The sequence below is a fragment of the Mobula hypostoma genome, chromosome 1 (genome assembly GCF_963921235.1).
Source record: "Mobula hypostoma chromosome 1, sMobHyp1.1, whole genome shotgun sequence".
NCBI lineage: Eukaryota > Metazoa > Chordata > Chondrichthyes > Myliobatiformes > Myliobatidae > Mobula > Mobula hypostoma.
The window spans coordinates 3,681,348-3,704,261 of NC_086097.1; the positions used below are offsets into that span (position 1 = coordinate 3,681,348).

General features: G+C 44.3%; 1 protein-coding gene and 1 long non-coding RNA gene across 4 annotated transcripts; one reads left to right on the top strand and one right to left on the bottom strand.

The window, feature by feature from the left end:
* Positions 1-3,838: 3,838 nt before the first annotated feature.
* On the bottom strand, positions 3,839-19,875 carry LOC134350718 (uncharacterized). The gene is made up of 3 exons (XR_010018980.1): positions 19,666-19,875; positions 4,393-4,463; positions 3,839-4,096 (listed from the first exon to the last, which is right to left on the bottom strand). It is a non-coding gene; the product is annotated as an uncharacterized LOC134350718 (long non-coding RNA).
* Positions 7,745-22,540, top strand: LOC134350602 (protein FAM181A-like). Of its 3 annotated transcripts, none has more exons than XM_063056152.1 (2): positions 7,745-7,873; positions 21,159-22,540. In XM_063056152.1, exon 2 carries the CDS (start codon positions 21,253-21,255, stop codon positions 22,114-22,116), a length of 864 nt encoding a protein of 287 aa, XP_062912222.1. In that variant the 5' UTR covers positions 7,745-7,873; positions 21,159-21,252; the 3' UTR covers positions 22,117-22,540. The 3 variants fall into 3 exon arrangements, with proteins under 3 accessions (XP_062912222.1, XP_062912148.1, XP_062912306.1); XM_063056078.1 differs by lacking the exon at positions 7,745-7,873 and adding an exon at positions 20,467-20,550; XM_063056236.1 differs by lacking the exon at positions 7,745-7,873 and adding an exon at positions 20,552-20,601.
* The last annotated feature ends 374 nt before the right edge of the window (positions 22,541-22,914 follow it).

Consider the following 22,914-nt stretch of genomic DNA (forward strand, 5'->3'; position numbering starts at 1 on the left):
ACTTTGAACTTGGAACTGTAATACTGAAATCCCCTCAGAATAAAAGCCATCAGTCCTTTTATTATTACACAACCATTGATCACCCAGTAGCTTAGTGGTTAGCAGGACACTATCATAGCCCAGGGTGTTCCAAAGTTCAAAGTTCAATTCCAGCACCGTTCTGTAAGTCGTCTCTGTGTGTCCTCCCTGTGCGATGTCTGAGTTTTTTCTGGGTCCCCCAGTTTCTTTCTACAGTCCAAAGACATACTGGGTAGGTTAATTGATCATTGTAAATTCTCCCGTGGTTAGGGTTAATTGGTGTTGTGGGGTTGTTGGGGCAGCGTAGCTCTAAGGGCTGGAATTGACCAGAACTCAAAATTAAGGAACTATTAGGGGCTAATGATCATTATATGATTTCACCCTGCAATTTGAGAGGGAGAAGATAAAGTCAGATGTATCAGTATTACAGTGGAGTAAAGGGAGTATTACCCTGAAGTATTTTTTCGGAGTATTAAAGGGATGTATCAGTAAAGTATTACAGAGGTATGAAAGAGGAACTGGCCAAAATTGAATGCAAAGGAACACTGGCAGGGATGACAGCAGAGCAGCAATTGCTGGAATTTCTGGGTGTAATTCGGAAGGCGTAGGATATATACATATCGAAGAAGAAGTATCCTAAAGAGATGATAACACAACCGTGGCTAACAAGAGAAATCAAAGCCATCATAAAAGCCAAAGAGTAGGCTTATAATAGAGTAAAAATAGTGGAAAATTAGAAGACTGGGAAGCTTTGAAAAACCAGCAGACTTCAACTAAAAAAAGTCATTGAGAATGTAAAACTGGAATATCAAAGCAAGCTAGCCAATAATATTAAAGAGGATACCAAAATTTCTTCAAAAACTGTATATAAAATGTAGAAGAGAGGTGAGAGTGGATATCGGACTGCTAGAGAAAAATACTGGAGAGGTAGTAATGGGGACAAGGAAATGACAGGTGAACTGAATAGGTATTTTGCATCTGTCTCACTGTGGAAGACACTAACAGTATGGTGGATGTTCCAGGTGTCAGGGGCATGAAATATGTGAAGTTACCACAACTAGAGAGAAGATTCTTGGGAAACTGAAAAGCCTGAAGGTAGATAAGCCACCTGGACTGGATGGTGTACACCCCAGTGTTCTGAAAGAGGTAGCTGAAGGGATTGTGGAGGCATTAGTACTGACCTTTCAAGAATCACTGGATTCTGGAATGGTTCGAGAAGACTGGGAAATTGGAAATGTCACTCCACTCTTCAAGAAGAGAGGAAGGCAGAAGAAAGGAAACTATAGTCTGATCTCGGTGGTTGGGAAGATCTTGGAGTTGATGTTAAGGATGTGGTTTCGGGGTACATGGAGGCACATGATAAAATAGGCCATAGTCAACATGGTTTCCTCTTGCCTGATAAATCAGTTGGAATTCTTTCAAGAAATAACAAGCGGTATAGACAAAGGAGAATCACTTCACAAACAAGAGAAAATCTGCAGATGCTGGAAATCCGAGCAACACACAAAATGCTGGAGGAACTCAGCAGGCCAGGCAGCATCTATGGGTCCTGTCCAAGGAGAATCGGTTGATGTGTACTTGGATTTTCAGAAGGCCTTTGACAAGGTGCCATATACGAGGTTGCTTAACAAGCTACAAGCATGAATACTAGCATGAATAAAGCGGTGGATGATTGGCTGGAGGCAAAGAATGGGATAAAGGAAGCCTTTTCTGGTTGGCTGCCGGTGACGTGTAGTGTTCCACACAGGCTGTCAATGTATTGGAATGACAAAATTGATGGTTTTATTGCCAGGTTTGTGGATGATTAAGATAGGTGGATGGGTGGGTAGTTTTGAGGAAGTAGAAAGGATACAGAAGGACTTAGACAGATTAGGAGAATAGGCAAAGAAGTGTCAGATGGAACACGGTCAGAAAATGTATGGTTATGCACTTTGGTAGAAGAATTAAAAGTGTAGACTGTTTTTGAAATGGTGGGAAAATTCAAAAATCTGAGGTGGACTCCCTAAAGGTTAACTTACAAGTTGAGCCAAAGATGAAGAGGGCAAATACAATGTTAGCATTCATTGTGGGAGGACTGGAATAGAAAAATAATGATGTAGTGGGTGATTTGGAGAGGGTTCAAAGGAGGTTCATGAAAATGATTCCATGATTGAAAGGCTTGTCATACGAGGAGAATTTGATGGCTCTGGGCCTGTATTCACTAGAATTCAGAAGAATTAGAAGTGATCTCATTGAAACCCATTGAATGTTGAAAGGCTTCAGTAGAGTGGATGTGGAAAGGATGTTTCCTATGGAGGAGGAGCCGAAGACCAGAAGTCATAGCCTCAGAGTAGAGGGGCATCCATTGAGGAGAAATTTCTTTAGCCAGAGGATGGCAAATCTGTGGAATATGTTGCCACAGGCAGCTGTGGAGACCAAGTCACTGGATGCATTTAAGGCAGAGATTGATAGATTCTGGATTGGTCAGGGCATGAAGGGATACGGGGAGAAGGCTGGAGACTGAAGCTGAGAGGGAAAATAGATCAGCCATGATGAAATGGCAGAGTTGAGGCGATGAGCCAAATAGCCTAATTCTGCTGCAATATCTTGAAGTCTTATGGTATTGGTAAATAAAATAAATAAGCAAACATCTACATGGAGCGCTGTCACAGGAAAGCAGCATCAGTCATCAGGGAACCCCACCACCCAGGACATGCTCTCTTCTCACTGCTGCCATCAGGAAAAAGGTACAGGAGCTTCAGGAGTCACTCACCCCACCAGGTATAGGAACAGATACTACTCCTCAACCACCAGCCTCTTCAAACAGAGGGGATAACATCACTCAACTTCACTGAACTGATTCCACAACCTCTGGGTTCACTTTCAAGGACTCTTCTTCTCATGTTCTCAATAATTTTTCCTTATTTATTATTAGTATTATATTTTCTTATATGTATTTGCACAGTGTGTTATCTTTTGCAGGCTGGATGTCCATTCTGTTGGTGCCAACTTTCATGATGGTTACTGGATTTATTGAGTACGCCCTCAAGAAAACAAATCTCAGCATTGTATATGGTGATGTATATGTACTTTGAACTTTGAACTTTGAATTGCCTGCTACAGCCGGATGTAAACTTCCAGTGACTTTTGGACAAGCATGCCTCTGTCCCTTTAAACACAAACATTCCCCCATACCTAGCTACAAATACTCAGCATCTCTGCTTTCCCCATCATATTTTTCCATATTGTAAACCATTTGGCATGTTTTTCCACCCACTAATTCATCATTTAGGGAAAATAATATGTTAATCCGGTACTTCCATTTCAGAAATTGGTGATCTGTGGATGTTCTGAATTAGTCAAAGAAAATCAACATGTTTAAATCAACCTAACCAATTCCAAAGAAGCTTACCTTTGGTTCCATACAAGCCACGGTATCTGTAATGAGCTCTTCAGGCCTGTGTGGGGCGGTAGAGAGCAGTGGGTGCTGAGGTTTTTAGAGAAGCTGAATTGTTTAATTGGTGAACGCAGCAGGCTAGGCAGCATCTCTAGGAAGAGGTACAGTCGACGTTTCGGGCCGAGACCCTTTGTCAGGCCAAACGGTCTCGGCCCGAAACGTCAACTGTACCTCTTCCTAGAGATGCTGCCTGGCCTGCTGCGTTCACCAGCAACTTTTATGTGTGTTGCTTGAAATTCCAGCATCTGCAGATTTCCTCGTGTTTGTGTTGTTTAATTGATGTTTAATAACAGTTGTTAATCATTTAGAATTCCTTGTGTTTCTCTCAGCTGACTTGATCTTTGTAATGAAGTCTCCTGATGCCTTCCGGTTAAGCTTGTTAAGTTTATTTCGATAAGCTTGGGGATTTCATGCTATTTTTATTATTTAAGTGGAGTACCAATTAGTGCTAATTGCAGGATCATAGTTGTGAGAATGTTATTTCTCACAGTGCGCTCAGCTGAGGCACCAATGTTCTTTTGGGATTATCAGGAATAAACTCTCATGGTTGTCTCTACAATGGAGTCTGTCTCTCCTCCGCACTTGGGTTTGAATATTGCCAGCTCACTTTGTGACAGGTACCGTTGTTTCTCTCATTTCTTTCTGTAAGAGATAAAGGTTCAAAGGTTGAATTTAATGTCAGAGAAATGTATACAATATACATCCTGAAATACTTTTTCTTCACAAAACATCCACAAAAACAGAGAAGTGCCCCAAAGAATGAACAGAAGTTAAACGTGAGAACCCCAAAGTACCCCCCCAGCTCCCCCTCCCGCGCGTAAGCGGCAGCAAGGCAATGATAAGAAGAGTAATTTATGAATTAAACTTATGAACATTTCCTTTCAAATTTCTCCTTAAATAGACACTTTATAAAGAAATAAAGTGATAATGTACTTAACAAATCAGACTTCAGGGCATGGAGATGTAATCACTCATTATTCCATGGCTGCCTTGTACTGTTCCAAAGTGGCTGTAACCATAAAAACCCATCGGTGAGCTGCACGAGCATAAACTGCAAAGAAACCCCCTTCAATTGATCTCATCTGTCAATTTTTCTTTAAGGATATAGTTCAAGCTTATTCCAGAATTTTCCCAAGGAAAACTGCATCCTTTCCCAAAGCATTTGAGGAAATATTTGTCATGCAGTCCAATGACCCACGACAGGGTCTCCATTGGTCAGTATTTACCATAGACAATGCATCCCGACTGTCTACATTTGATGTGCAAGCCAGGGCAGTACGATATGGAGAGCAAACCAGGGCAGTACGATATGGAGAGCGAACCAGGGCAGTACGATATGGAGAGCGAACCAGGGCAGTACGATATGGAGAGCGAGCCAGGGCAGTACGATATGGAGAGCGAGCCAGGGCAGTACGATATGGAGAGCGAGCCAGGGCAGTACGGTATGGAGAGCGAGCCAGGGCAGTACGATATGGAGAGCGAGCCAGGGCAGTACGGTATGGAGAGCGAGCCAGGGCAGTACGGTATGGAGAACAAACCAGGGCGGTACGGTATGGAGAACGAACCAGGGCAGTACGGTATGGAGAGCGAACCAGGGCAGTACGATATGGAGAGCGAACCAGGGCAGTACGATATGGAGAGCGAACCAGAGCAGTACGATATGGAGAGCAAACCAGAGCAGTACGATATGGAGAGCAAACCAGGGCAGTACGATATGGAGAGCAAGCTGTTGGCCACGTGGAGGCTCTCCCTCTCCATGCAGCTGATGAACTCAAAGGAACGGCAGAGACCAATATAGATCGGAGGGTAGTGGCACTTGTGAGTCTGTTGGGGTCATCTATTGCATCCGGTGCTCCCGGTGTGGCCTCCTCTACATCGGTGAAACCCGACGCAGATTGGGGGACCGCTTCGTCGAGCACCTCTGCTCTGTCCACCACAATAGACAGGATCTCCCAATAGCCACCCACTGCAACTCTGCTTCCCACTCCCATTCAGATATGTCCATACATGGCCTCCTCTACTGCCATGATGAGGCTAAACGCAGGTTGGAGAAGTGTAAGGGGGTTTCGATTTTTATGTTACTGCGGAGGCTAATTAAAATGGCGTCTTTGTTATGTTAATCTGGGGAATGCGGCTTTGTTGTCTTAAATGCTGAGAAAGTTTGCGCTAGCAGCTTGTTGTGGTTTAGAGGGTGATAAGAAATACATTATTAACCAATTGGGATAGTTGTTATGGTTTTGGTGTATTTGAAGATACTGTATGCGCGGGGTTTTGGAGGCAGAAGGCGGGAGAGCGAGACAGAGGATGGACGAGGTGCTGTGATGTCCGCTAACGGGGTCGGACCCCGAGCGGGACGTTCGGCGAGGAGACGGAGACGGGGATTCGTGTGGAGCGTCTGGTCGACCACCGTTGTTGGTCCCAGGCGGCCGGTCGAGGTGGTCCGGGGGGGGGGGGGGTCGCAGAGTGAAGAAGAAGGTCCTTGAGCTCCAACGGGTTTTTGTGCACGAAGAGATTGAACTTTGATAAGTGTGGAGCCTTTTATTTTCCTTTTATATTTTATTCTCTTTTAATTATATAGTTCCAGTAATATCTATAAACTGTAAATCATTTAATTGCATCTGGTGTATTGTCTGTTATTTGGGTGGGGTGGGGTACCTCACACAGCATCCACACAAACGAATTACCCAGTTTGGCGGGGCCGAGGCCGTTTCCCTAGACGACAGCGAGCCGAGCGACCCTGAGGGTGGCCGGGGGGGCTACAGAAGCAACACCTCATATACCATCTAGGTAGTCTCCAGCCCCTTGGTATCAACATAGAATTCTCCAACTTCCGGTAATTCCCTCCCCCTCCCTTCCCCTATCCCTATGTCACTCTGCCCCCTCCCCCAGCTGCCTATCACCTCCCTCATGGTTCTGCCTCCTTCTACTACCCATTGTGTTTTCCCCTATTCTTTCTTCACCTTTCCTGCCTATCACCTCCCTGCCTCCCTTCCCCCACCCCTTTATCTTTCCCCTTACTGGTTTTTCACCTGGAACCTACCAGCCTTCTCCTTCCCACCCTCCCCCACCTTCTTTATAGGGCCTCTGCCCCTTCCCTCTACAGTCCTGACGAAGGGTTCCAGCCTGAAACGTCGACCGATCTTTTCCACGGATGCTGCCCGACCTGCTGAGTTCCTCCAGCGTGTTATGAGTGTTACACCGATATAGTTTGCCACTAGCAGTGTAGCAGGGCCTGCAGTCATTGTTGAACTCAGCATAGGACTGCCTTAGGAAGACCAGCTCTGGATTTTCCCTCAGGGTTTACTCCTAAAGACTTCCGCATGAGTGGGTATAGCCAGAAGGTAGCAGAGGTTTGAGATCAGAGCTTTCCTTCTCCTAGATGAGCTGCCAACCACGACTACTGAGCCCAATCTGCCCAAAACGACTGGTTTTAAGGTTCCAGTAACCTGCCTTTGTCCCTTCTCCTGTCAGTAGAAACGACTCCACTGGCTTAGTAACTAAACCACACGTGAAGGCCAGGAGCTGGACTTGATTGTCTGAGACTAGCACATGTCAGAAATAATACCAAAGACTTAGTGGTTAGTAGGTCAATGTAAATTGTCCTGTGGATAAGTTAGAGTTAAATAGGTGAGTTGCTGGGTGGTGTGGTTCATTGGAAAGGAAGGGTTTGCTGTTGACTGAATCTTTAAATAAGTAAATAGAATACCATCTCATTTCAGGACCACCTGCACAGTTAGGACTCCATGTTAGACCTTCGTTCATTGATTACAGATCCACCTTCAATATTATAACTCTCAGCAAGCACGTCTCTAAAACCTTTGACCTGGAACTCAACATTCCCTTTGCAACTGGATCCATGACTTCCTGACCAACAGAATGCAGATGGTAACTAAGGCAACAACACCTCTGCCATAATTATCCTCAACACTGGTGCCCCACAGGGCAATGCCCTCAGCCTCCTACTCTACTCCCTGTACACTCATGAACGTGTGGTCAGATTGTGCTCAAACTCCACCTACAAGTTTGCAGATGATAGTGGGCCGTATCTCAAGTAACAATGAGTCAGAGTCCCGGAAGGAGATAAAAGGCTTAGAGACATGATATCACAACAACACATGAGAGCCAGTCATTGACTTCAGGAATTGGGGATGAGGGGCTGGGTGGTAGAGTGCACATGCTCCTGTCTACATCAAAGGTGCTGAGGTCGAGAGGTTTGAGAACTTAACATCTCAATGTTTCTGTTTCCTCAGGAGGCTGCAGAAATTTGGCATATCCTCCTTGACCCTCAGCACGTTTTATTGATGAACCATAGAAAGAATTCTATCTGAATGCATCACATCGCCCCTCCCAACAGGCAGAAGATGAAAAAAAGCCTGAAAGCACATTCCACCGAGCAGAAGAACAGCTTGTATCCAGCTGGTATGAGACATGAAATGGTTCTCTGGTACGATAAGATGGGCTCTTGTCCTCACGATCTACCTTAATGTGACTTTGCACCTTATTGACTACTTGCACTGCAACCGTTAGTCTGCATTGTTATTATTTTCCCTTTAGTCATAGTCATAGCCATACTTTATTGATCCAGGGGGAAATTGGTTTTCGTTACTGTTGCACCATAAATAATAAATAGTAATAGAACATAAATAGTTAAATAGTAATATGTAAATTATGCCATAATTTTGAAATAAGTCCAGGACCAGCCTATTAGCTCAGGGTGTCTGACCCTCCAAGGGAGGAGTTGTAAAGTTTGATGGCCACAGGCAGGAATGATTTCCTATGACGCTCTGTGTTGCATCTCAGTGGAATGAGTCTCTGGCTGAATGTACTCCTGTGCCCACCCAGTACATTATGTAGTGGATGGGAGACATTGTCCAAGATGGCATACAACTTGGACAGCATCCTCTTTTCAGACACCACCGTGAGAGAGTCCAGTTCCATCCCCACAACATCACTGGCCTTACGAATGAGTTTGTTGATTCTGTTGGTGTCTGCTACCCTCAGCCTGCTGCCCCAGCACACAACAGCAAACATGATAGCACTGGCCACCACAGACTCGTAGAACGTCCTCAGCATTGTCCGGCAGATGTTAAAGGACCTCAGTCTCCTCAGGAAATAGAGATGGCTCTGACCCTTGTAGACAGCCTCAGTGTTCTTTGACCAGTCCAGTTTATTGTCAATTCGTATCCCCAGGTATTTGTAATCCTCCACCATGTCCACACTGACCCCCTGGATGGAAACAGGGGCCACCGGTACCTTAGCTCTCCTCAGGTCTACCACCAGCTCCTTAGTCTTTTTTACATTAAGCTGCAGATAATTCTGCTCACACCATGTGACAAAGTTTCCTACGGTAGCCCTGTACTCAGCCTCATCTCCCTTGCTGATGCATCCAACTATGGCAGAGTCATCCGAAAACTTCTGAAGATGACAAGACTCTGTGCAGTAGTTGAAGTCTGAGGTGTAAATGGTAAAGAGAAAGGGAGACAAGACAGTCCCCTGTGGAGCCCCAGTGCTGCTGATCACTCTGTCCGACACTACAATTATGTTTTACAACTACAATTATACTTTACTACAATTATGCACTGTTGTAATGAATTCATGTGGACAAACATTGTGCAAGAATATTCTGAAGGGAGGGGGCGAGCAGCCAGCTGTCTTGGTACATGTTGGTACCAATGACATAGATAGAAAAAGGGAGGAGGTCCTGAAGAGAGATTTCTGGGAGTTAGGAAGAAAGCTGAGAAGCAGGACCTCCAGGGTAGTAATCTCGGGATTGCTACTTGTGCCACATGCTAGCAAGGGCAAGAATAGTAGGATCAGGCAGATAAATGCGTGGCTGAGAGACTGGTGCAGGGGGCAGGGCTTCAGATTCTTGGATCATTCGGATCTCTTCTGTGGGAAGTATGACCTGTTCAAAAAGGACGGGTTACACCTGAACCCAAAGGGGACCAATATCCTGGTGGGAAGGTTTAAAAGAGCTGTTAGGGAGGGTTTAAACTAATTTGACAGGGGGATGGGAACTGGAATGATAAAGCGGAGGAAGGGGAAAACAGAAATAAATCTAAGATAGTGAGCAGTAAAGATGTCAGGAAGGACAGGCAGGTGATGGGGCAAATTTGCAGCCATTGGGATGAATTGCAGTGCAATAAGATTGCAATGCAATCAAAGCAAAAAATACCAAATAGTGGTCTTAAGATGTTATACTTAAATGCACGCAGCATAAGGAATAAGGTGGATGATCTTGTCGTACAGCTACAGATTGGCAGGTATGATATTGTGGCCATCACTGAGACATGGCTAAAGGATGCCTGTCTCTGGGAGCTGAACGTCCAAGGATACACGGTGTATCTGAAGGATAGGCAGGTAGGCAGAGGGGGTGGCGTGACTGTATTGGTAAGAAATGATATTAAATCATTAGAAAGAGGTGACATAGGAGGTGTAGAATCTTTATGGGTTGAGCTAAGAAATCGCAGGGGTAAAAGGACCCTGATGGCAGTTATTTATAGGCCTTCTTACAGCTGCAGTGACGTGGACTAAATTACAACAGGAAATAGAAAAGGCTTGTCAGAAGGGCAGTGTTACGATAATTGTGGGGAATTTTAACATGCCAGTGGATTGAGAAAATCAGGTCGGCACTGGATCTCGAGAGAGAGAATTTGTAGAATGTCGATCAGATGGCTTTTTAGAACAGCTTGTTGTTGAGGCCACTAGGGGATTGGCTGTACTGGATTGGGTATTGTGTAATGAACCGGAGGTGATTAGAGAGATTGAGGTGAAGGAACCCTTAGGAAACAGTGATCATAACATGATTGAGTTCACTGTCAAATTTGAGAAAGAGAAGCCGAAATCCGATGTGTCGTTATTATAGTGGAGTAAAGGAAATTACAGAGGCATGAGAGAGGAACTGGCCAAAGTTGACTGGAAAGGGACACTGGCGGGAAAGACGGCAGAACAGAGTGGTTGGAGTTTATGCGAGAAGTGAGGAAGGTGCAATACAGGTCTATTCCAAATAAGAAGAAATTTTTGAATGCAAAAAGGATGCAACCGTGGCTGACAAGAGAAGTCAAAGCCAAAGTTAAATCAAAGGGGAGGGCATACAAGGAAGCAAAAATTAGTGGGAAGGCAGAGGACTGGGAAGTTTTTAAAAGCTTACAAAAGGAAACTAAGAAGATTCATTAAGAGGGAAAAGATAAACTATGAAAAGAAGCTAGCAAATAATATCAAAGAGGATATTAAAAGCTTTTTCAAGTATATAAAGAGTAAAAGACAGGTGAGAGTAGATATAGGACTGATAGAAAATGATGCTGTAGAAATTGTAATGGGATGGCGGAGGAACTGAACAAGTATTTTGCATCAGTCTTCACTGAGGAAGACAGCAGGATACCGGACACTCAAGGGTGGCAGGGAAGAGAAGTGTGCGCAGTCACAATTACGACAGAGAAAGTACTCAGGAAGCTGAATAGTCTAAGGGTAGATAAATCTCTTGGACCAGATGGAATGCACCCTCATGTTCTGAAGGAAGTAGCTGTGGAGATTGCGGAGGCATTAGCGATGATCTTTCAAAAGTCGATAGATTCTGGCATGGTACCGGAGGACTGGAAGATTGAAAATATCACTCCGCTATTTAAGAAGGGGGCAAGGAAGCAAAAAGGAAATTATAGACTGGTTAGCTTGACATCGGTGGTTGGGAAGTTGTTGGAGTCGATTGTCAAGGATAAGGTTACAGAGTACCTGGAGGCATATGACAAGATAGGCAGAACTCAGCATGGTTTCCTTAAAGGAAAATCCTGCCTGACAAACCTATTGCGATTTTTTGAGGAAATTACAAGTAGGCTAGACAAGGAAGATGCAGTGGATGTTGTATATTTGGATTTTCAGAAGGCCTTTGACAAGGTGCCACACATGAGGCTGCTTAACAAGATAAGAGCCCATGGAATTACGAAAAGTTACATGTGTGGATAGGGCGTTGGCTGATTGGCAGGAAACAGAGAGTGGGAATTAAGGGATCCTATTCTGGTTGGCTGCCAGTTACCAGTGGTGTTCCACAGGGGTCCGTGTTGGGGCCGTTTCTTTTTATGCTGTACATCAATGATTTGGATTATGGAATAGATGGCTTTGTGGCTAAGTTTGCTGATGATACAAAGATAGGTGGACGGGCTGGTAGTGCTGAGGAAACAGAGAGTCTGCAGAGAGACTTGAATAGATTGGGAGAATGGGCAAAGAAGTGGCAAATGAAATACAATGTTGGAAAGTGTATAGTTATGCACTTTGGCAGAAGAAATAAATGGGCAGACTATTATTAAAATGGGGGGAGAATTCAAAGTTCTGAGATGCAACGGGACTTGGGAGTCCTCGTGCAGGATACCCTTAAGATTAACCTCCAGGTTGAGTCGGTAGTGAAGAAGGCAAATGCAATGTTGGCATTCATTTCTAGAGGAATAGAGTATAGGAGCAGGGATGTGATGTTGAAGTTCTATAAGGCACTGGTGAGACCACACTTGGAGTACTGTGGGCAGTTTTGGTCTCCTTATTCAAGAAAGGATGTGCTGACGTTGGAGAGGGTTCAGATAAGATTCACTAGAATGATTCTGGGAATGAGAGGGTTAACATATGAGGAACGTTTGTCCGCTCTTGGACTGTATTCCTTGGAGTTTAGAAGAATGAGGGGAGACCTCATAGAAACATTTCGAATGTTGAAAGGCATGGACAGAGTGAATGTGGCAAAGTTGTTTCCCATGGTGGGGGAGTCTAGTACCAGAGGGCATGACTTAAGGATTGAAGGGCGCCCATTCAGAACAGAGATGCAAAGAAATTTTTTTAGCCAAAGGGTGGTGAATCTGTGGAAATTGTTGCCACGGGCGGCCGTGGAGGCCAAGTCATTGGGTATATTTAAGGGAAAAAATGATAGGTATCTGAGCAGCCAGGACATCAAGGGTTATGGTGAGAAGGCGGGGAAGTGGAACTAAATGGGAGAATGGATCAGCTCATGATAAAATGGCGGAGCAGACTCGATGGGCCGAATGGCCGACTTCTGCTCCTTTGTCTTATGGTCTTATGGTCTAAGACCGAGCCTTTCACTGTACCTTTGTATATCTGGGTGCCATGATAGCATCGTGGATAGTGTGATGCTGTTACAGCTCGGGGAATTCCAGAGTTCAGAGTTCAATTCCAGCACCATCCATAAGCAGTTTGTACTTTCTCCCCATGAATACATAGGTTTCCTCTGGGTGCTCCAGTTTCCTCCCACAGTCCAAAGACGTAACAGTTTGTAGGTTAATTGGCTATGTAAATTGTCCTGTGATTAGGCTAGGGTTAAATCAGTGGGTTGCTGGGTAGTGAGGCTTGGTGGATGGGAGCGTCTGCTCCATGCTGTATCTCTAAAGAAATCAGTAAATGTGACAATAAAAAATCTACTTACCAAAGTCTTGGTAAAATCAAAATAAATAAATAACTTCTAAAAAAGCACACACATCAATGAAAGACAGAATTTGGTCTATCAAAACAACTTGATGGGTATTGAAGGATTCACAAAATGAACATATGGTTTATGATAATGTGAAAATACAGTTCCTCAAATATATATTACCGCCAAAGGGACCTTTTCACTTGATTTTCTATAATATAAGAATACATAAACCTTACATTCAGTAATATTGTTACTATAGTATTTAGAAGAAACACTGAGCAGGAAAGTGCCGGAAAAGGGCCAATGACATCATGAAGGATTCCAACCACTCTGCTCATGGACTGTTTGTTCCACTCCCATCAGAGAGGAGGCTACGTAGCATTAATGCCAGGACCACTAGACTCTACAACAGTTACTTTTCCAAAGCAGTAAGGCTGATCAACACCCCCAACCTATTTGGATACACTAGGGTCCTTTAAGAGCCTCTTAGGTAGATACATAGAGCATAGAAAAATAGACAATAGACAGTAGGTGCAGGAGTAGGCCATTCGGCCCTTTGAGCCAGCACCGCCATTCACTGTGATCATGGCTGATCATCCACAATCAGTATCCAGTTCCTGCGTTATCCCCATAACTTTTGATTCCACTATCTTTAAGAGCTCTATCCGTCTCTTTCTTGAAAGCATCCAGAGACTTGGCCTCCACAGCCCTCTGGGGCAGAGCATTCCATATATCCACCACTCTCTGGGTGAAAAAGTTTTTCCTCAACTCTGTTCTAAATGGCCTACCCCTTATTCTTAAACTGTGGCCTCTGGTTCTGGACTTACCCATCAGCGGGAACATGCTTCCTGCCTCCAGTGTGTCCAATCCCTTAATAATCTTATATGTTTCAATCAGATCCCCTCTCATCCTTCTAAATTCCAGTGTATACAAGCCCAGTTGCTCCAATCTTTCAACATATGACAGTCCCGCCATCCTGGGAATTAACCTTGTGAACCTACGCTGCACTCCCTCAATAGCAAGAATGTCCATCGTCAAATTTGGAGAGCAAAACTGCACACAATACTGCAGGTGTGGTCTCACCAGGGCCCTGTACAGCTGCAGAAGGACCTCTTTGCTCCTATACTCAATTCCCCTTGTTATGAAGGCCAGCAGGCCATTAGCTTTCTTCATTGCCTGCTGTACTTGCATGCTTGCTTTCAGTGACTGATGTACAAGAACAGCTATATCTTGTTGTGCTTCCCCTTTTCCTAACTTGACTCCATTTAGATAATAATCTGCCTTCCTGTTCTTACCACCAAAGTGGATAACCTCACATTTATCCACATTAAACTGCATCTGCCCACTCACCCAGCCTGTCCATGTCACCCTGCATTCTCATAACATCCTCCTCACATTTCACACTGCCACCCAGCTTTGTGCCATCGGCAAATTTGCTAATGTTACTTTTATTTACCTCATCTAAATCATTAATATATATTGTAAACAGCTGCGGTCCCAGTACTGAACCCTACAGTACCCCACTGGTCACCACCTGCCATTCCGAAAGGGACCCGTTAATCGCTACTCTTTGTTTTCTGTCAGCCAGCTAATTTTCAATCCATGTCAGTACTCTGCTCCCAATACCATGTGCCCTAATTTTGCCTACTAATCTCCTATGTGGGACTTTATCAAAGGCTTTCTGAAAATCCATGTACACTACATCCACTGGCTCTCCCTTGTCCATTTCCATCGTTACATCCTCAAAAATTCCAGAAGATTAGACAAGCATGATTTCCCCTTCATAAATCCATGCTGATTCGGACCGATCCTGTTACTGTTATCCAAATGTGTCGTAATTTCATCTTTTATAATTGACTCCAGCATCTTTCCCACTACTGACGTCAGACTAACCGGTCTATAATTCCCTGTTTTCTCTCTCCCTCCTTTCTTGAAAAATGGGACAACATTCGCCACCCTCCAATCCACAGGAACTGATCCTGAATCTATAGAACATTGGAAATTGATTACCAATGCATCCACAATTTCTAAAGCCACCTCTTTAAGTACCCTGGAATGCAGACCATCAGGTCTTGGGGACTTATCAGCCTTCAGACTCAACAGTCTATCCAACACCATTTCCTGCCTAATATAAATTTCCTTCAATTCATCCATTATCCTAGGTCCTTTAGCCACTATTATATCTAGGAGATTGTTTGTGTCTTCCCTAGTGAAGACAGATCCAAAGTACCTGTTCAACTCGTCTGCCATTTCCTTGTTCCCCATAATAAATTCACCCATTTCTGTCTTCAAGGGCCCAATTTTCGTCTTAACTATTTTTTTCCTTTTCACATACCCAAAGAAGCTTTTACTATCTTCCTTTATGTTCTTGGCTAGTTTACCTTTGTACCTCATTTTTTCTCCACGTATTGCCTTTTTAGTTATCTTCTGCTGCTCTTTAAAAGTTTCCCAATCCTCCGGCTTCCTACTCGTCTTTGATATGTTATACTTCTTCTCTTTAAAATAGAGGGCTATGCAGTTTCTAGAGTAGGTTACATGGTCGGCACAACATTATGGGCTGAAGGGTCTGTAATGTGCTCTAGATGTCTGTGTTTTATGTTCTATGTTCACCCACTAACCCACCCCACCACTCCCCCATCCAGCACAACTTCATCACTTCTTGTCAGGGTCACCTTATGTACAGACACTCCTGTGCCTAACGTCACTTTATAAAATTACATTTCATCTATGTATCTTATTTACTTATATTTATTGTGTTTTTATTATTGTGTTCGTTATCTTATTGTGTTTATTTTTGCACTGCATTAGATCCGGAGTAACAATTATTTAATTCTCCTTTAAACCTTGGCTGCCACAAGAGGACACAGGTTTAAGGTGCTTGGGAGTAGGTACAGAGGAGATGTCAGGGGTAAGTTTTTTACTCGGAGAGTGGTGAGTGCGTGGAAAGGGCTGCCGGAAACGGTGGTGGAGGCAGATACGATAGGGTCTTTTAGGAGACTCCTGGATAGGTACATGGAGCTTAGAAAAATAGAGGGCTACGGGTAACCCTAGTAATTTCTAAGGTAGGGACATGTTCGGCACAATTTTGTGGCCCGAAGGACCTGTATTATAGAAACATAGAAAATAGGTGCAGGAGTAGGCCATTCAGCCCTTCGAGCCTGCACCGCCATTTATTATGATCATGGCTGATCATCCAACTCAGAACCCTGTACCAGCCTTCCCTCCATACCCCCGACCCCTGTAGCTACAAGGGCCATATCTAACTCCCTCTTAAACATAGCCAATGAACTGGCCTCAACAGTTTGCTGTGGCAGAGAATTCCACAGATTCACCACTCTCTGTGTGAAGAAGTTTTTCCTAATCTCGGTCCTAAAAGGCTTCCCCTCTATCCTCAAACTGTGACCCCTTGTTCTGGACTTCCCCAACATCGGGAACAATCTTCCTGCATCTAGCCTGTCCAATCCCTTTAGGATCTTATACGTTTCAATCAGATCCCCCCTCAATCTTCTAAATTCCAACGAGTACAAGCCCAGTTCATCCAGTCTTTCTTCATATGAAAGTCCTGCCATCCCAGGAATCAATCTAGTGAACCTTCTTTGTACTCCCTCTATGGCAAAGATGTCTTTCCTCAGATTAGGGGACCAAAACTGCTGTAGGTTTTCTGTGTTTCTATAAACCTGTGTGCAGGAAATGACATTAAACAATCTTAAACCCTGACTTTAAAATCTAGTTTTAAAATGAAATGTGTCATTGCAAATCTGTCAAAGACAAATCAATCAATGTCCATTCAGCTTTAAGTGACACAATTTCGCCGCGTCCCGCAGGACAGTTGCCGCAGAACTCTAAAATTCCATTCATTCCGAATATTCAATGCGACTTCTGGCGAGCAGCGTTGCTGATGATTTCCAACACCCTGGCAGCTTGAGATGTGTCGAGATTGAAATTGGTCCACAGCTGGACCCTATCCGCATGCTGAGATGACATGCGGAGTAATTTTTGCCTCTGCTGTCTCGGATTGACATGTTCACAGCTGTAAGTGATTTATCTCCGGCTTTCTCTCCATACAACTTCAAAGCGCAATTCTTCTGCCGAGGGATGGGGGCGCTTTGGGGTGTGCCCTATTGTTAATTGTTCTTTTCACTTGGACATTGTTGCCGACAAGGAAGAGCAGGCGATGATAAAAGCCTCCAGTGGCCTCTCGGGCTGCCGTCAGCCGGCTCAACCAAAGGGTGACCTTAAAGAGAGTGGGATGCGTTTTGTCAATATGCGCAGTTGTAAACTGTTCTGCTGGGAATGCCGATTATTTGTGTGGTCTAATTTCCAATAATCATTCACAACATTTCTTAAAATAATATTCAATATTTAGTTATCTTATAACGAGAGATGCAAGGGATCTAGATGCCAGGTGGGAATAGGATCGCGTCCCATCACTCGCAGTACCGGGACAACATCTCACCAGTTCACATCGACAGCCGTCATCGATAGCTATTGCTTATCTACCTATCTACCTGGTTTATATCTATCTATATCTATCTATTTCTCTATGTATTATTAATGTCGTATTTTTATTTTTTCTCAGCTCAAGCTGGTAAAATCTGAGGTACGGGCATAGCCAAATACTGTACGCTCATTTCTGAGTTGCTAGGAACTTTCGGACTATTCTACTGGTACTTAGTGTTCTGGCTTTCTGGAGCTTCACGTAAATATTGCTAAGTACACCAAGTTGTTTAATGCTTTGGGACGATACCAGTTGTAGATATTATTGTTGGGACAATGTATACCCTGTTTGTCTTCCATTGCTTTTTATTATTATTATTATTATTAACTTCTTTAGTTGCACAGTTTGTTGTCTTTTGCATATTGTTTGTTCGTCCTGTTGTGTGCGATTTTCAATAAAATTAATCTCAGGGTAGTATCTGATGACATATATGTACTTCCATAACAAATTTACTTTGAACTTTGAGGGTATGTCGGTGCGTGCCATTATTCTAACGCAGGCTGTCGAAAGGAAATTCAGAATTCAGGGCGTCAGTGGTTACGGGAGAAGGAGGGAGAATGGAGTTGAGAGGTATAATAGTCAGCCATCATGATGCAGGCTCGATGGGCTGAATGGCCTAATTCTGCTCTATTCTTATAGTCTTCTGGTCCTCTAGTTGCTGCCGGATAATTTCTAACTCACTCCTTGCCGCACGACAGCAATAAGCAAATTTGGTCAAACGGGTAGGCTTCGGAGCCTCAGTTAGGGAGGGGTGGGCACTGGGAGGAATCTCTTATCGCTCTTTCTCAGTTTTGATGAATGGTCCCGCATCCAAAACGTCACAGATATTTTCGAGTTGCTCTTTCTTACCTATTTATTATGTTTTTGATTGATTAATATTGCGTTCTTTGCCTTACAGTGGATTTTTGTGCGGCATGGGATCCGGAGTAACAATTATTTTGTCCTCCTTCATGCTTGTGTACTGGAAGTGGCATTAAACTATCTTGCATCTTGAGATTTTTTTCAGTATTTCTGTTTTTTGTTTAGATTTCCAGTTCAGGCTTCATCTTTAATGAAATTTTAATTTGAGGAGCGAAAATCCCATCATGGAATTTAAGGATTAGGGGTCTAGGCTACCAGTGATGGGTCCATCGAATCGAGAGTGCCCGGGAGGCCAGAGACACTCAGCCGCGGTCTGATTTGCATCTGTTCTAAATGACGAGTACATTAAAATTCATCAACAACAGCCTTGCTTGATAAATCCACGTTTGTCTTGAACTTTTCCAACTGAGGTACTGAAATGCAAACCTAATTTGCGTTGAGAAATAAAGGAAGCCGTATTTTGAAAGCCATATGTCAGATGTATTATAGAGAAAGACTGGATATGTCCGGCTTCAACTTCTACAATTACCGAGAATCAGCGAGACTGACGACAATAATACATTTAAACTTGTTTCATGTTTCACTGCACACTTTCTAGGCGCTAAGTCGCGTATATGTTCGAGGTACGTCACCGGCACCAGCCTACCCACTATCAAGGATATATATACAGAAAGGTGCCAGGAACTTCATGAAGGATCCCACCCACCCGGCTCATGGACTGTTTGTCCCTCTCCCATCAGGGAGGAGGCTACGTAGCATCCACGCCAAGACCAGCAGACTCAAAAACAGTTACTTTCCCCAAGCTGTAAGGCTGATCAACACCTCCACCCACTAACCCACCCCTCCACACCCCCCACCATCACTACTTTATCAATTCCTGTCAGTCACCTTATGCACAGACACTCCTTGCCCAGCGTCACTTTATGGACATACAATCAATCTGTGCATATAAGCTATTTATTATGTTTTTAATTATTGTGTTTTTGCGCTGCATCAGAAACGAAGAAACAATTATTTCATTCTGCTTTACAATTATGTACTGGAAAAAGGCAACCTTGACGGGTGACATTTTTAAAGGTCTACTGATTAAATTGCGTCGAATTGGGTCGCGGGAAATTACATGTCTATGTCCTTCGGAAATCGTGAGGAACATATCCACGTCAGGAGCTTCAAGTTTAAATTTACCCTCAGGCCCAGTGTTAACACAATTTCCTTAGAGAACCCGCGCAAAATTCAGCCCAGGTGAGGGGCGGGTTGAGAAATGGGGGCCGAATATGCGCGAGTCTATGCCGGTGCCTATTTAGCCGCCGACCCGCTCAAAAGAAGTGCCACCTTGCAAGAGCGAGAGGTGGGAAGGACATGTTGAGCCCCATCCAGTTCATCGGGGAAAGGAGTAGAACAATTAGCATTTCACACGCTTTTCAAAAAAAAAAGACGGTCCGGCCCTACCTTCCCCACGGAGTTCATCGTTTCCAATAGATTGTCCTTTTTTAGCTGTTGCGTGCGTTGGCAGGGTGACAGTATTCGAGTGTGCAAACTTGCGCTATTGTCCCCGGACGCTGCGAAGCCATGGCGACCCACTAATATGGCATAGGAAAATGTTTACTGATGGATATTCTATGGGCTTTGTCCAACTCTTTCTCTATCATGACGACTCGATTTAAGTCTCTAACTGTTTGACTACAAATGCAAGAGTGCTGTCCAACTCGATCCCATTGTCAGGGCGGTTTCAATGGGTAATTCACCCTTTGTGCGTTTCGATTGAGAACGCAAACATAAAGACAAGATTCTTGAGCGCTCAAGCCCCCTAACCATGGATATCTGCACATCTCTTCAGTTTTTTTCCCCTGCTACTTCTTCTGACATCAGCCCCCCAAAAAAAGCCTTAGCAGAACAGTTAGAAGTAGGCAAGCCAGACTAGCAAAGCCAGCATTGTGTTCTTGCACTCAAGCATGCCTATCGCAAGGCATCAGGCAGCTGAGGTTATTTGTCACTGAGGGGGGAAAATCCGCTGAGCGTTTGCATATGATCTGCACATCATGTTTTAGAGGGAAGGGTGCTGAGGAAGGAGCGGAGACAGTGGGAAAATTGCACTGAAAAATTATTGTACTTCTTGGCTCGCTTTTTCTTTCCCTCTCCCTTGCGTTTCCATAACAACAATTTGTGATACAAAAGAATGTGGAACAAGCGAGCCCAGAGCCTGATTGGGATGTATTGTGTTCAGAAGGAGCCGCTGATTGGTCTGGAAGTGCCTTAACTACAGGCAGTTTATATTCATTCAGCTAACTCTAGTGGGAAAATAGAAGGAAAATTGTTCTCTAGCGGGTCCCAAAGGTGAGCAGAAGCGTTTAAACAAGGATTGGGTTATTGATGGATAATACACAGGTAACATACATGTAACCAGCGCCGCGTGCGCTTGTGTAAATAATTAATGTAAGCCCTAAACCACAGATTCTCAACAGGGCTATACTGAAACGCAAAGAAAGTAAGATCGGAAAAAGCTTTACGCTAACACTAAATACTTCTTCCTTGATAATAGTGCTTACCTGGATTGCTGGCAGAAGTAGACATCGGTGTAATGTGGTGGAATTTATTTTTACAATGAAGCTGTTATCAAATTAAATGTGTGGACGTATGTGTGCCGGCTAGGTATCAGTGCATTGGTCTCGCCAGTGTATACATCAGGCAATGGGGGACCATTCTAATAGTACGATTGAACAACATAAAATAGAGTAACTCAGACAATGGGCTTTCAAAACACTCATGTGTGGTTGTGGACATGAGCGTTGACGTGCTTGGAACTTCCAGTGAACATAGCGATGTTGAGAGTAGCTGGTATTCTTTGATGGAGGCTACTCGCCATTGACTGAAATACGTGACAACTCTGTGGTTGGTGATTAGAATTCAACAATGAGTGAAATTGTCTCTCCTCTGTCTTACAGTGTTCGGTGGAGGTAGACAGGAGAGAGCCGACCCTCCTGAATCACGGATGGAGAGCTAGCCATAGGTGTGGATGTCCTGAAGTCTGGGATTAACATGGCATCTGCGGATAGCGAAGTGAAAACACTGTTGAACTTTGTCAATTTGGCTTCGAGCGATATCAAGGCGGCCTTGGACAAATCAGCCCCTTGTCGGCGGTCGGTCGACCACAGAAAATACTTACAGAAACAGCTGAAGCGTTTTTCACAGAAATACTCGCGGATTCCACGTTGTCACACCAACCGGCTTCTTGAAACCAGTCCGAAGGACGGGGCAGACGACAAGAGTCGGGCCTATATTCTACAGCACGCTGACGCTCACCTACACTTCCAACCTGCCGCCGACCAGGACTGCAGCGAAACCTTGCCGGGAACTATCACGGCGGCTGGGAAACAGCTAGGCAGACAAAACCAAGTGCCCATGAGGAAGCGGCAGCTCCCCGCGTCGTTCTGGGAGGAACCGAGACCGTCCAAAAACACCCAGCCATTGAAACTGCTTCATGTGGAACAAGCGGTGGCCGCCGCTGAAGACCCGCCGGGCCAGGGATCTGAAAGCAAGCGAATCCAGGAACGCACCAACCCACCCAAACAATCCCCGACATTCCCAGCAATACAGCTGGACCGCGAGAGAGAGCCGGTGAAATTCCACTTCAGTTCCCTATCGCGCACAGTGAATGTCTGCGGTTGCTGTCCATTTCAGTACCATGGTCACCGGGTATATCAGGGCCAAGTGGGCTTTCCTCCTCCTGGCTTCCCCGGCATTGCCGTGTGGAGGAAAGGGAGGAACCCGTCAGCCGAGATCCCGGTTTACTCCAAAGACTCTTTAAGCGGACAAAAAATTCACAAACCTGTCGTTCTGAAGCCCATTCCCACGAAGCCAACTATCCCACCTCCCCTGTACAACGTCTATGGTTTCCTTTGATTGCTTGGAGTTGGGTGAACTTTCAGAATTCCAGCAGGGACACTTTGTGATGCTGGCAGTGCACGAAAGTTCACAACTGGTGCCCATTTCATGTAATCGTTAAGCAAGTAGAATTCTTGGGGGTGGGGGATATTGGGAGTGTGGGTGATCGTGTGTTTATATATAAATGCGTGTCTTTCTGTATATTTTTGTGTGTGCACGCGTGTGTATGACTGTGAGTTTGTTCTTGCTGGTGTGCGTGAGAACGAGCTTTCGTTTAGATCTACACGTTAGATCTACTTCTTCAAGATCGAAGATTGTTTAATGTAATTTCCAGTGCACAAGTGTAAAGGTAAACGAAATCATAGTTACTCCGGATCCGATCCAGTACAAAAAAATTCAGTAAGATAATAATAATAATAATAATAATAAACACAATAAATATAAATACATAAGACAGCTTATATCCATAGATTGATTGTATGTCTATAAAGTGACGCTAGGCACAGGAGTATCTGTACATAAGGTGACTGAAAGGAAATGATAAAGTAGTGGTGGTTGGGGATGTGGAGGGCTGGTTACTGGGTGGAGGTGTTGATCGGCCTTACTGCTTGGGGAAAGTAACTGTTTTTGTGTCTGGTGGTCCTGGTGTGGATGCTACGTAGCCTCCTCCCTGATGGGAGTGGGACAAACAGTCCATGAGCAGGGTGGGTGGGATCCTTCATGATGGTACTTTCCAGAATAATTCTAACTATACATCTCAGCTTATTTTAAAGGTAGACCCAGTTCCCACAATGTTGCAATCGCTTTCAGATGAGC

Bases quoted from the DNA above. Each gene is read 5' to 3' on its own strand.
- LOC134350602 (XM_063056152.1), top strand. From the start codon at position 21,253: ATGGCATCTGCGGATAGCGAAGTGAAAACACTGTTGAACTTTGTCAAT.